This window comes from Nerophis ophidion, linkage group LG05 (genome assembly GCF_033978795.1).
Source record: "Nerophis ophidion isolate RoL-2023_Sa linkage group LG05, RoL_Noph_v1.0, whole genome shotgun sequence".
Classification (NCBI taxonomy): Eukaryota; Metazoa; Chordata; class Actinopteri; order Syngnathiformes; family Syngnathidae; genus Nerophis; species Nerophis ophidion.
In genome coordinates, this window is record NC_084615.1 from 45,309,453 (window position 1) to 45,322,147 (window position 12,695).

A 12,695-nucleotide genomic window follows, 5' to 3' on the forward strand; every position below is an offset into this window, starting at 1 on the left:
GGCCTCCAAGCCCGAGCCGGCCTCCAAGCCCGAGCCGGCCTCCAAGCCCGAGCCGGCCTCCAAGCCCGAGCCGGCCTCCAAGCCCCAGCCCAAGACGACGCCCGGGTCCAGGTCGACGTCGATGTCCTGGTCAGCGCCGAGGTCCAACTCGGGGTCCAGGTCCAGGCCAAGCGTTAGGTCGTCCTGCTCGCCAGGCGCATCTGCCTCCACGTCGGTCGTGGGTGTGGCCGTGACCAGGACGTCCACCTCGCTGGGCGCTTCCATCTCCACGGGTGTGGCCGAACCACGGGCGTCCTCCTCGGCAGGTGCGTCCACCCCCACGCCGGCCATGGTGGTGGCCCTACCCAGAGCGTCCTCCTCGCAGGACGCGCCCTGGTCCTCGTCAGCCACGGATGTGGCCTCTGCGGGCCCGCCCACTAAAAACTTTTGTGGTGCCTGTGGTGTCCTTGGTGGAGTCAAGGATGCAGGACTTGTCAGCCCTCCACCAGGTCCTCCCTCCGCCCTCCCTTCTCTTTTGGACTGTCTAGATGTGGGGGGGGGGGTTGTACTTTATGATTTTTGGGGCATCTGGGATCTGCCCCTTGGGGGAGGGGTAGTGTCACGATCCGCTATGCGGATCGTTTATTGTTTTGCCGCTTATGTTTTTGTTCATGTTTAGTTCTGGACTCTGCCGATTCCTTGTGTTTGAGCACTTCTCTGTTTGTTTAGTCACCATGGCAACGTAGTGTGCTCCTCCTCACGGGCTCCTGTCACACCTGTTTTTGATTATTATTTGTGTATTTAAGCCCACCTGATTCCTCAGTTCATCCTCAGCTCATTACTTGCTTTTCGCAACACGTCACGTTTTTGTATCCTGTGTCCTCAATTATTTTGTGCTAAGTTCCGCCTTAGCTTCACGTGCGTGTGGCACGTCGTTTAATGTTTTCTGTTTCCTGCTACGTTTTAGCATTAGCTTTTCGTGCATTGGCACGCGCTTTGTTTTTTCCCGTTTTGCACCAGTGTTCTTTTGTTTTATTATATTAAAACGTATTCTTACCTGCAATCCTGCTGACTGGTAGTGTGTGCATCCACAAAGTGGCAACTCCGCGCAGCAAGTGCGCCGCTAAGCGTGACAGAATCATATCAGTAATTTGTTTGATTTCTTTGCTTAATCTATTCCATAATTAAATTACAAATAATGATATACTAAAGGTTTTAAGTGTGGAACGCACATACAAATGTTTTAAGTTCAAAGTTTTTTACGCATATACAGCGTTTTTTAAATGACAGTGGCATTATCGATACTTTTCAGTCAGTTTACAGAGTCTTTCACAGCACCGAGTCTGCACTCTTAAAGGTTTTTAATGACTGATTCTGGTCATTCAGCCATTGTATTGCTTTTAGGGCTGACTCCGGATTTTCGACACAGTTCACCACACAATTATTTTATCTCATTTAGAAGACTATGTAGAGGTCAGGGGGACAGCTCTGAAGTGGTTCAGGTCTTACCTGTCAGAGAGAAGTTTCTATGTAAAATTGGGGGACTCAACTTCATCCATCGCCCCACCTGACTGTGGAGTCCCCCAAGGATCAATTCTTGGGCCCTTTATTTCATTCCCCTTGATGCAATATTAAGAGCATGGCACCTTTTATCATTTTCATGCGAATGACTGCCAAATATATATATGCCAAATACAAAAATGTTTTGTACCCTCCTGGGACCCCCGCTTGAGTGCTTGAATGATGTCAAGGCCTGGTTGGCGCAGAATTTTTTAAAGCTAAATGAGGAAAAAAACTGAATATGTGCTGGTGGGCAACAGTGACCCTCTGCGTGACTTGGACTTTCTTGAGAACTCTGTACGTCCCACAGCCACCACCCTTGCAGTCATTATAGACCAGGGGTCACCAACCTTTTTGAAACCAAGAGCTACTTCTTGGGTACTGATTAATGCGAAGGGCTACCAGTTGAAAACACACTTAAATAAATTGCCAGAAATAGCCAATTTGCTCAATTTACCTTTAATAAATAAATCTATATATAGAAAAATGGGTATTTCTGTCTGTCATTCCGTCATACATTTTTTTCCTTTTACGGAAGGTTTTTTGTAGAGAATAAATGATTAAAAAAAATACTTAATTGAACGGTTTAAAAGAGGAGAAAACACAAAGTTAAAATTTTATTTTGAAACATAGTTTATCTTCAATTTCGACTCTTTAAAATTCAAAGTTCAACAGAAAAAAATGAAGAGAAAAACTAGCTAATTCGAATATTTTTGAAAAAAATAAAAAAAAGAATTTATGGAACATCATTAGTAATTTTTCATAGTTAGGATTAATTTTAGAATTTTGATGACATGTTTTAATTAGGTTAAAATCCAATCTGCACTTTGTTATAATATATAACAAATTGGACCAAGCTATATTTCTAACAAAGACAAATCATTTCTTCTACATTTTCCAGAACAACCATTTTAAAATAAATTCAAAAGACTTTGAAATAAGATTTAAATTTGATTCTACAGATTTTCTAGATTTGTCAGAATATTTTTTTTATAATTTTAATCATAAGTTTGAAGAAACATTTCACAAATATTCTTTGGCGAAAAAACAGAAGCTAAAATGAAGAATTAAGTTTAAATGTATTTATTATTCTTTACAATAAAAAAAATAAAAAATACTTGAATATTGATTTAAATTGTCAGGAAAGAAGAGGAAGGAATTTAAAAGGTAAAAAGGTATATGTGTTTAAAAATCCTAAAATCATTTTTAAGGTTGTATTTTTTCTCTAAAATTGTCTTTCTGAAAGTTATAAGAAGCAATGTAAAAACAATGAATTTATTTAAACAAGTGAAGACGAAGTCTTAAAATATTTTCTTGGAATTTCAAATTCTATTTGAGTTTTGTCTCTCTTAGAATTAAAAATGTCGAGTAAAGCGAGACAAGCTTGCTAATAAATAAATACGATTTCAAAAATATAGGCAGCTCACTGGTAAGTGCTGCTATTTGAGCTATTTTTAGAACAGGCCAGCGGGCTACTCATCTGGTCCTTACGGGCTACCTGGTGTCCGCGGGCACCGCGTTGGTGACCCCTGTTATAGACCATAATTTAAATTTGATGAACAAATCAGTGCCGTTGTTAAAAAAGTTTTTATCACCTTTGGCTTTTATCAAAAATCTTTTCCATCTTTTAACCAATTTGAACAGGCCATGCATGCTTTTATCTCATCACGTCTGAACTACTGTAATGCACTTTACACTGGAATAAGTCACAACTTTTAACAGGATTGTCGCTTCTCTGCATTGGCTTCCTGTTCGTTTTAAAACAGATTTTAAATTGTTACCGTTTGTTTTTAAAGCTTTGAATGGACTGACCCCAAAGTGCATTACAAACCTCATCCAAATTTATGCTCCAGACCGCGTGTTGAGGTCCGAGGGCCAGTTCCAACCTGTGGGGCCTAGAACAAGGCTTAAAATTAGGGGAGACCGGGCCTTATGTGTTGTTGGCCCTAAACTGTGGAATGTTTTGCCCCTTGTGTCAGAATGAACCCCTGCTGTTTAATGCAGGTCTCGTCTTAAAACCTTTTATTCTCTGGCTTTTAAATCAGTGTGAGTCATGTGGTCCTTTGTTTTTTTAATAGATTTATTCTATTTTATTGATTTGTTTTTATTTCTTTTTTTGTTTTAATTATGTATTTTATTGTTTTATTATTATTTTTTAATTAGTTTTTTACTTGTTTAATTTTAAATAATTGTAATTTGTTTACTTTTTATTGTTTCATTTTAAATGCAGCACTCTGGAAACAGTTGTGTTGTTAATAGTGCTAAATAAATAAAAGGGATTTGATTAAGTTACAATTTTCTTTGCGGTTAATTCTCCTCTTTTGTTGAGAAGAATTGTTGTACATTATTGGGTAGCAGGTTATAGTTTGCTTAGTGCATGATTTTAGATGTTTGCAAATGCACCAACTCATTGAATGTCAATATTTGTGAATCACTAAATAAAGAGTTTGAATGTTCTTTGTATCCATCATTATGTATTATTCTAATTGACCTCTTTTTTTAATCACCATTAGTGACTGAAGTGTACTTTTATTGTTATTTCCCCTAATTTCTACACAATAACTAGAGCAGTAGAGAATATGAAGTGATTTTTGGTCCAATACATCCATCCATCCACTTTCTACTGCTTGTCCCTTTGCTTTATTCATCATTGATGTATTTTTGGCCATCTTATGTTGCATATTTTATATGAGTTTTCCAGTTCATCTATTGTTACACCCATAATTGTGTTTGATTTTCTCTTTTGTTGTTAGCGAATAGCATTATTTTAAGTTTTACTGAAGTTCTGTGTGTTCCCTCCTGAACAAAATTCAGTTGTATCGCCTGCAAATAATACTAATATTAAGTCTTTTGTAACTTTACACATGTTATTTATATAGAGACTGAACAATTCTGGTCCCAGTGTTGATCCTTGAGGTACACCACAGGATATATTTAGCAATGTATACATGTTTTCGACTATAGCTTCACATGTTGCTTCCTGTTGTTTAAGTAGCTTCTTACCCAGTTCAAGACCAGCCCTCTGATGCCATACCGTTTTTTTTTCTCATAAAAATATTATGATTAATTGTGTTAAATGTTTTTGTTGGATCCATAAGCACTGCAGCTGCTATTCCATTGGTAATATTTTCCGTTATTTCTATTAAAGCCATCCATTTTTAAATATTAGCTCTGTATCCATTATGGCTTTTGGCAAGGGTACTTACTTTATAAAATTGTCCAATTTGTTGATTGTAGCTGAGATAGGCACCAGTGCCCCCCGCGACCCCAAAGGGAATAAGCGGTAAAAAATGGGTGGATGGATGGAAGTAAAGAAACAGGTCTGTAATTTGTAAACTGGTGTTTGTCTCCAGTCTTATAAAAAAAGTACAACTTTGCTAGTTTAGTTTAGTTTGGGAATGTTCCTGTTTGAAATTATATATTACTTATAAACATTAATGGTTCTGAGATCTCTTCAATAACCTTTTTTATTGTTTCTATATGATAATTCCCTTACGATCATTTGATGGCTTGAATTTACATTTATTCATGATTTGAAATATTTCGTCCTGTGTCACATCCATGAGGAACATTGAGTTTAGATTTCTATAAAGGTGTCTTTGAAGTCCTCAACTGATGATGAATTTACTCTGGCTTTACCACTAAATAATTGAAAAACCCAGAGAAAAAACTATGTTATGTGTATTTTAACTAACTGTTTTAAATGAAAATAAAGTTATCATTGGGATAAGTATTATACCACAACTATGTAAAAAAAATATAACATTTCATGGCGATATTTCATGGTAAAGTAAGATTTCTGGAGGAGGTACAGGGAACTAATGCTGTATGATTACACTGTCCAATTTAATATAAATCAATATTTTGAATTATATTTTATAATTATACAATCTGTGCAGGACACTTCGCCGAATGAAAAACATCTTCTACTCAATATATATTATTTTCTTGGTGGGCGGCGTGGCTCGGTTGGTAGAGCAACTTGTGGGTTCCTGGTTCGATCCCCAGCTTCTGCCATCTTAGTCACGTCCATTGTGTCCTTGAGCAAGACCCTTCAAGCCTGGTTCCTGATGGGTCTTGGTTAGGGCCTTGCATGGCAGCTCCAGCCATCAGTGTGTGAATGGGTAATTGTGGAAATAGTGTCAAAGCACTTTGAGTACCTTGAAGGTAAAACATTGCTGTACAACTATAACCCATATTTTTCCATGGGAGGCAAATGGCACCAATTTGGTCTATATGCAAAGCTATCTGAACAAAACACCAACATATTGGTGCAACAACTGCCCAAGCAAATTAGTGTAATATATAATAATACATCTAATTAATATTTAATTAAACAATTGTATTTTTAGCTGCATGGACCAGTTGCCAAAAGTTGTCCCCAGGCCACACTTTGGACACCCCTCTTGGTAGAGGCATGCAGGATTTTGTATCGGATCTCATTGTGCATGTGTACTTGTACTTTAAATTACACTTTACATTATTTACACTATACAGCCACTGCAGCGGTATGATCGCTCCTTTTTATTGGCTCCTTAAATCTCCCTCCTAGTCTCTTTTTCCCTCTCTCTCTCTCTCCTTTTCGCTATAAATACCGAGCATCCCTAAGTATTATCCACATCCAACAAGCTTACCCGGGAGTAAAAACTAATGAAAGCTGCCTGAAAGTGTATATAAGCTGAATGCAGACAAGAGAGACCTTAAAAGCATCACATGTCAAGTAAGTAACAATCTTTTACATTAATATATATATATATATATATATATATATATATATATATATATATATATATATATATATATATATATATATATATATATATATATATATATAAATATATATATATATATACATATATACATACATATATATATGTATATATATATATACATACATATATATGTATGTATATACATATGAATCTATATATATAAATGTTTATATATGTATGTATGTATATATACATATATGTGTATATATATGTATATGTATGTATGTATATATATTTATGTATGTATATATGTATACATATATGTGTATACATATGTATGTATGAATGTATATGTATGTGTACATATATACATATATATATATATATATATATATATATATATACATATATATATATATATATATATATATATATATATATATATATATATATATACATATATTACATTACAAGTTTGGGGAAAAAACATATCTATATACATATATATATATATATATATACATACATACATACATATATATATATGTTTTTTCCCCAAACTTGTAATGTAATTGAGATGTTTTTGGAGGGGAGAATGGATGGCGGGAGGGAGCAGGAGCCCACACGCGGAGTTAGTAATTGTGGAGGCGTGTTTTTGTTTTTGTGTTAAGGACACTTTTCACTGCTATCTGACGTCCCTCTGAGCCAAAAGCCATGAGGCGGTTAATGGAGCAGTGCACAAGTTGAGATCCTGGAAAACCCCTCGAGGATGTCGCTGATTGGGGCAGCTTTGGGGGCAAATCAAGACATTTATAGATACGTTGTCTTGTAACATCAGGGATCTAAAATATTGCACCTTGGAATTACAAACAATCAAATAAGACATCAGATATTTTTGTTTGAATACATTTGAATAAAACACCTAATCCAAATATGTTGATTAAATACATTAATATGAAATACATTTTAATATTAATATATTAGTAATATGCTAAGAAATATTAATATTTAATGAAAAAAAATACAGTTTGCATGTCAGCTTTGCTATCAACATAAACATGTCAACTTTGTCTCCTTATACAGTTTAGCTCTATATTTGCCCCTTTCCCTTTTTAAAAAAAGAGCTGCAGGTGGCAATAACGGTCCTTGGGCCCGCGGGCCACAATTTGGACATCTTGATGTAAAGTGGGTAAAGTGCAAATCATTTTCACAGTGCAAGTAAACAGTAAAATAAAATAATCATAATGCCCAAAAAAATCCACCCTCCCCCCCAAAAATGAGAGTGTAAACAATGCACCGTGCATATTTCAACATTACAACAAAATTAATTAAAAAAAAAAAAAAATGTGCATACAAAGATCGTGAATACTGAATAATAACAATAATTGCGACATGTGTCGGTTTGTAAAAGGAAATTGCAGGTTTCTAACTCTGGCACATATTTTGGGGTGTTGTGGGTTGGGGGGGGGGGGGGGGGTACCGCTGCTGTCTGGCAGTCAGCTGGTGTGATAAACACAATGCCACTCTTTGTCTTTTTTTGCTGACGCAGAAAATTAAGAAGGCCTGAATGGCGACGAGAGGCCGGCTGCATGGCGTCCTGTAATCAGGCCAGCGCGTGCCACCCGGATTATCTCCTTCATTTTTTTTTTTTTTTACAGAAAAAAAAATCATCATCATCTACTAGCTAGCCAATAATAATTAATTACTGGGACAGTTTTTTTTTAATTATTATTATTGAACGGATGTGGAACAATTTGGTCGCTGCAGTGAGGGGTTGTGGGGGGTGGGGGAGTCTGGGGTGCCAGATTGCGTGTTGCAGCGTCCGTTATTGGCTCTATAAAAACAGACTGAAATTAAAAATAATAACAAGAAAAAGCAGAGGCTTCCAATTAATATTATTATGGCAGGTAAAACCATGGACGTGTATTAAAATGGCCTGAAAGTGTTTTTTCTCTTGAATATGCACAATTAAATGTTATACTTGCAAAATATATAATATTATTGTATTGATATTCTATGTTATAATAGTTGCTCAATAGTAGTAACATTTTTTAAAAACTTATTACGTATTTAATTCCCCTATATAATATTAAAGAAGCACGCCAGGTGTTTTAAAAGGAATGCACCTTACATAATATAATATATATATATATTTTTTACAAATTAATCAAGATGGCAAAACGGATATTTTCATGACTGTCACAAAATATGCACAAACACACAAAATATAGCCACGGTGCATTAAAATAAAAATACTACAATTTTTAAAACATGTGTTGTTTTTTGCAGATTAGTTCAAATGAGTCTTATTTACATTTACTAAAATGTGCAAACAATATAATAAGGTTAATTCAAGTGTTAATTCAAATGTAACAATCATAATGGCGTATTATGTGTTTAATGCATGCTTGCATTAAGATTAAGAATAACGATGATCATGTTAAAAGAGAGTATCCTACCATAATAAAAGTCATGACTTTTGCAAATATAATCAAATAGAGTCATTTTTTAAAAATGTGTTTTTCATCATTTGTATATTATATTGAGTAACATGTGCAGAAAATACAAAACATTAGGGTAAATTAAATTATATTTCAAGTCTAATAACGAATGAATATTACAAATGGCACCAAAACGGTATTTTTATATTGATGAGGAGTTTTCCTAAGTGTGCATTAGTGACTGACAGCTCATTACGAATGATATATGTTGTAAATAAATTGTTTTCCTGTCTCCCCCAAAATTTGCACGTTTAAAAAAAAAAGTGTCATTCTCCTTGTTTGTTTAGGTTGAGATTAAGTGTTCCCTTCTAATCAACACTTCACGAAAGTCTCACCTTCCAAATCTAATTACCGGGAGCAATTCATTAGGAGATGAGGAGGATGAGGGGGGGTTTGCCTTAAGGAGTGTCGATAAGATGTCCGAATTAGCAAGCTTCTTCATTATTGGCCCCCGAAAAGTTGTCCTTCGTATTTTAATTGGGCCACATTTAAATGTACAAGGGCTTTATTACCAGCAAACAAAAGGCGCCAAATATAGAAATTGGAGGGGTGGTGGTGAGGCGGGGGGTTCCATTGTATCTGATTCGGGGGGTGGTTGGGGGGGGGGGGGGGGGGCTCAGTTTGCAGCATGGCCAACTTTTGTTCCCACTCAAGAGAACTTCTTTTTGTTATCAGCGTTACTTATCGGTCAACAGTGGGCTTTGTCCCTGCAAGTGGCGCCCCGCCCCCTTCACTTGCCCATTTAGCCGCGCACAAACTCGTGGGTATATATGCTAATAAAGGGGCGGGGTGTGTGTGTGTGGGGGGGGGGAGGGGGGGTGCATTTTATAACGACAATGTTTTGTTTTTGCTCCTACAAGAAGAGTTTTTTTAAGGGGAGGAGCTAAAGCAGCAGTTATGGAAGGAGGAAGGGTGTGTGTGTGTGGGTGGGGTACAGACGGAGCATCCTCAGGACAAGCTCAAGGGTGGGGGTCCCACTCCCCTCCACGCCTGCTTTAAGAGACTCGCCACACTTTTAGGACGCTCACTTCTTTGCTGCACATCTTTTTCTTCATCTTCTTTTCCCCAAAAGCTGACCTGCACAGTTAAAGCAATACAGGATTTTTTTTTTTTGTATCAATACTTTTTCATTACTTCTTGTAGTTTTTCCTGGAAGGGCTGCAAATATGATGTCCTACTTGAAGCAGCCTCCCTACACGGTGAACGGACTCAGCTTGTCCACGCCCGGCGTGGACCTGCTGCACCCCTCCGTGGGTTACCAAGGTAGGATGCGCAGCCTGACTTGCTCCATCTTTAAATGTATTCAAGTGTAATTGTTGTTGTTTGTGGTGACCCGTAGGAAGAACCATGCCAAGCGTTTACCACTTTACCTACAGTATAATCGTCATCTTTTTTATTTTAGCCACACCGCGGAAACAGAGGCGGGAGAGAACCACCTTCACCCGGGCTCAGCTGGACGTTCTGGAAAGTCTGTTCACCAAGACCCGGTACCCGGATATCTTCATGAGGGAGGAGGTGGCTTTGAAAATCAACCTTCCCGAATCCAGAGTGCAGGTGAGTGCGCAAAAAAAAAAAAAAAAATCAAGAAATTTGCTATTTTTTGCGCGGAAGATAACTTTTTTTTTTCCTCGCAGGTTTGGTTCAAAAACCGCAGAGCCAAACACCGGCAGCAGGCCCAGCAGACGCAGAGTGGCGCGCAGAGCAAGGCGGTGAGCAGCAGGCCCGTGAAAAAGAAATCCTCCCCGCTGCGGGAGGCCAGCTCGGACAGCGGCGCCAGCGGACAGTTCACGCCGCCCCCCAGCACCTCTCTCCCGGCTGTGAGCAGCAGCGCGGCGCCGGTGTCCATATGGAGCCCGGCCTCCATCTCGCCTCTATCGGACCCAATGTCCACCTCCTCCGCTTCCTCCTGCATGCAGCGGTCCTACCCCATGGCCTACAGCCAAGCGTCGGGCTACAACCAGGGCTACTCCTCGTCCTATTTCACCGGCATGGACTGCAGCTCCTACCTGTCGCCGATGCACGCCCACCACCACCAGCTGTCCGCGGCGAGCTCTGCGATGAACCCCATGGGCGGCGGCGGAGGCGGTGCAGGAGCGGGCGGCGTGAGCAGCCACTTGAGCCCGGCGTCGTCGCTCTCCTCGTCCGCGTACGGGGCAGCGGGGCTTGGCTACGGCGGCACCGCGGACTGCCTGGACTATAAAGACCAGACAGCGGCTTCGTGGAAGCTCAACTTCAACACAGACTGTTTGGATTACAAAGACCAGGCGGCGTGGAAGTTCCAGGTGTTGTGACGCTTCCCTGCCCCGCAGCCAGGCCGCAGAAGAGTAGCTCTCATGCGGCCTGAGACTCTTCTACCTCGGGCGAGCAGAGCAGGACTAGTCGCCCCCTTTTTTGGAGCGTTCACACTCCAACTTTGATCAAGGACATGGAACAAGAGAAAGGAAGCTTTGTGGGGATCAAGTTAGAATTTTCTTTTTTGGAAATAAAGCTGGCACATGAATGTGTGACCTCTGACATGGATGCACTAATTTAATTTATGAGAAATATGTCTAAGACGAAAAGACAATCATGCCCACGTCCCCTTATTTTTGTGTCACCAATGTCCCCTGTATGTCTTTTTTATTGTTATTCTAGATTTTTGTTGTCATTTTTTATACATGCAACTGTGATTTTTTTTTTTACAAATATTATTTCCCTCATGTCTGCTGTTATAGGTGTTACATCTTAGTTTTAAAAGGGAATATGCAGGTAAAATCAAGCAAGCTGTATTGAAAAAGAACACACACACTCAATAATAATAAAAAATAAAGAACTAAAATGATCAAGACTGTTTGCATGTGTGCTTAAAAAGCTATTTCTTAATTTGTTGTTTTATATCCCTCATTCTATTGAATATTTATTCTTATTTTGGGAAACGCTATCATCTATAGAATCCTGTCGACACTAGCTGGAATGTGAAACTAATCCTGTATATGAAAAAGGATAATCTGGTATTTCTTTTAATGGAAGGTCACTCTTAATTTGGACAAATGTGAATGATCTTTGCTACTGTGGGGCAAACGCATCAACACACAATGTAGTTTTCTTTGGGAGGGGGGCACTCTTACGTCCTCTCAACCATCTGAGATTAATCTGATATCTGATTAATGGATAACAGAGATTTCTTAATTGATAGTACAAGATTCTGCAGTAATTAATAACGTCAGTTCCATCTGGGGCCGTGATGCACGTTGGGTTTGTGGAGGGGCTGACCTGTCCAGACCCGTGCACTGATTAATAGTGGAGGAGAGACTGGTGTTATTGGTCTAATTAGGACGTGACAAGCAGCTTTGTTGTCCGTTGGGCCGCCAATTAGCACCCAAGACACACACAGAAAGAAAAGAGTGCAGTGTTTATATGAAAATAATCAAGAGTCATGTGTGCAAAATTGACCAAGTAAGTTAAGAGTGCAGTTGAATAATAATGGAACTTGAATTGGAAAGGTCAAAGTGCAACAAAATGGTAAATCAAAACCTGCATAAGGACTTAAAATCTTCCTTTTGATGCCTTGGTCCACACTCCAACAAGTTCTAATGGGAAAATGTAAGCGACGAGCAAAAGGTCACTTTAGTGGTCCTGAAGCATGACTTACCCTCCAGCCCCCCAGTATCTATTCGGTTTTTAATTAAGCACAAGCAGCACCAGAGAGGCCATATGGACCCGCCAGACGCGCTGCATTAATCCCCATGTCGCTTTTGAGGATGTTAAACAATAAAGTAAGAGGCTCGGAAGCTTTTTCTTGGTAAGCGTTTGTTTTTTTGGTCCCCAAGGCTGGGCTTTTCCAAGCGAATCCACTTGACCGCAGACATGGGAATTCCAAGCAGGATCCCCACCTGCCTGAAAGTTCCCATCACACTTTACCTATACTTTTCTAAAATTACAACCATAAACTATTCAAAGTGTC

At 38.9% G+C, this 12,695-nt stretch overlaps 1 protein-coding gene across 1 annotated transcript; it reads left to right on the top strand.

The window, feature by feature from the left end:
* Positions 1-6,161: 6,161 nt before the first annotated feature.
* LOC133552371 (homeobox protein OTX2-like) lies at positions 6,162-11,559 on the top strand. The gene is made up of 4 exons (XM_061899582.1): positions 6,162-6,259; positions 9,896-10,015; positions 10,155-10,306; positions 10,387-11,559. The coding sequence occupies exons 1-4, from the start codon at positions 6,253-6,255 to the stop codon at positions 11,041-11,043; spliced, it is 936 nt and encodes a 311-aa protein (XP_061755566.1). The 5' UTR covers positions 6,162-6,252; the 3' UTR covers positions 11,044-11,559.
* Positions 11,560-12,695: the final 1,136 nt, after the last annotated feature.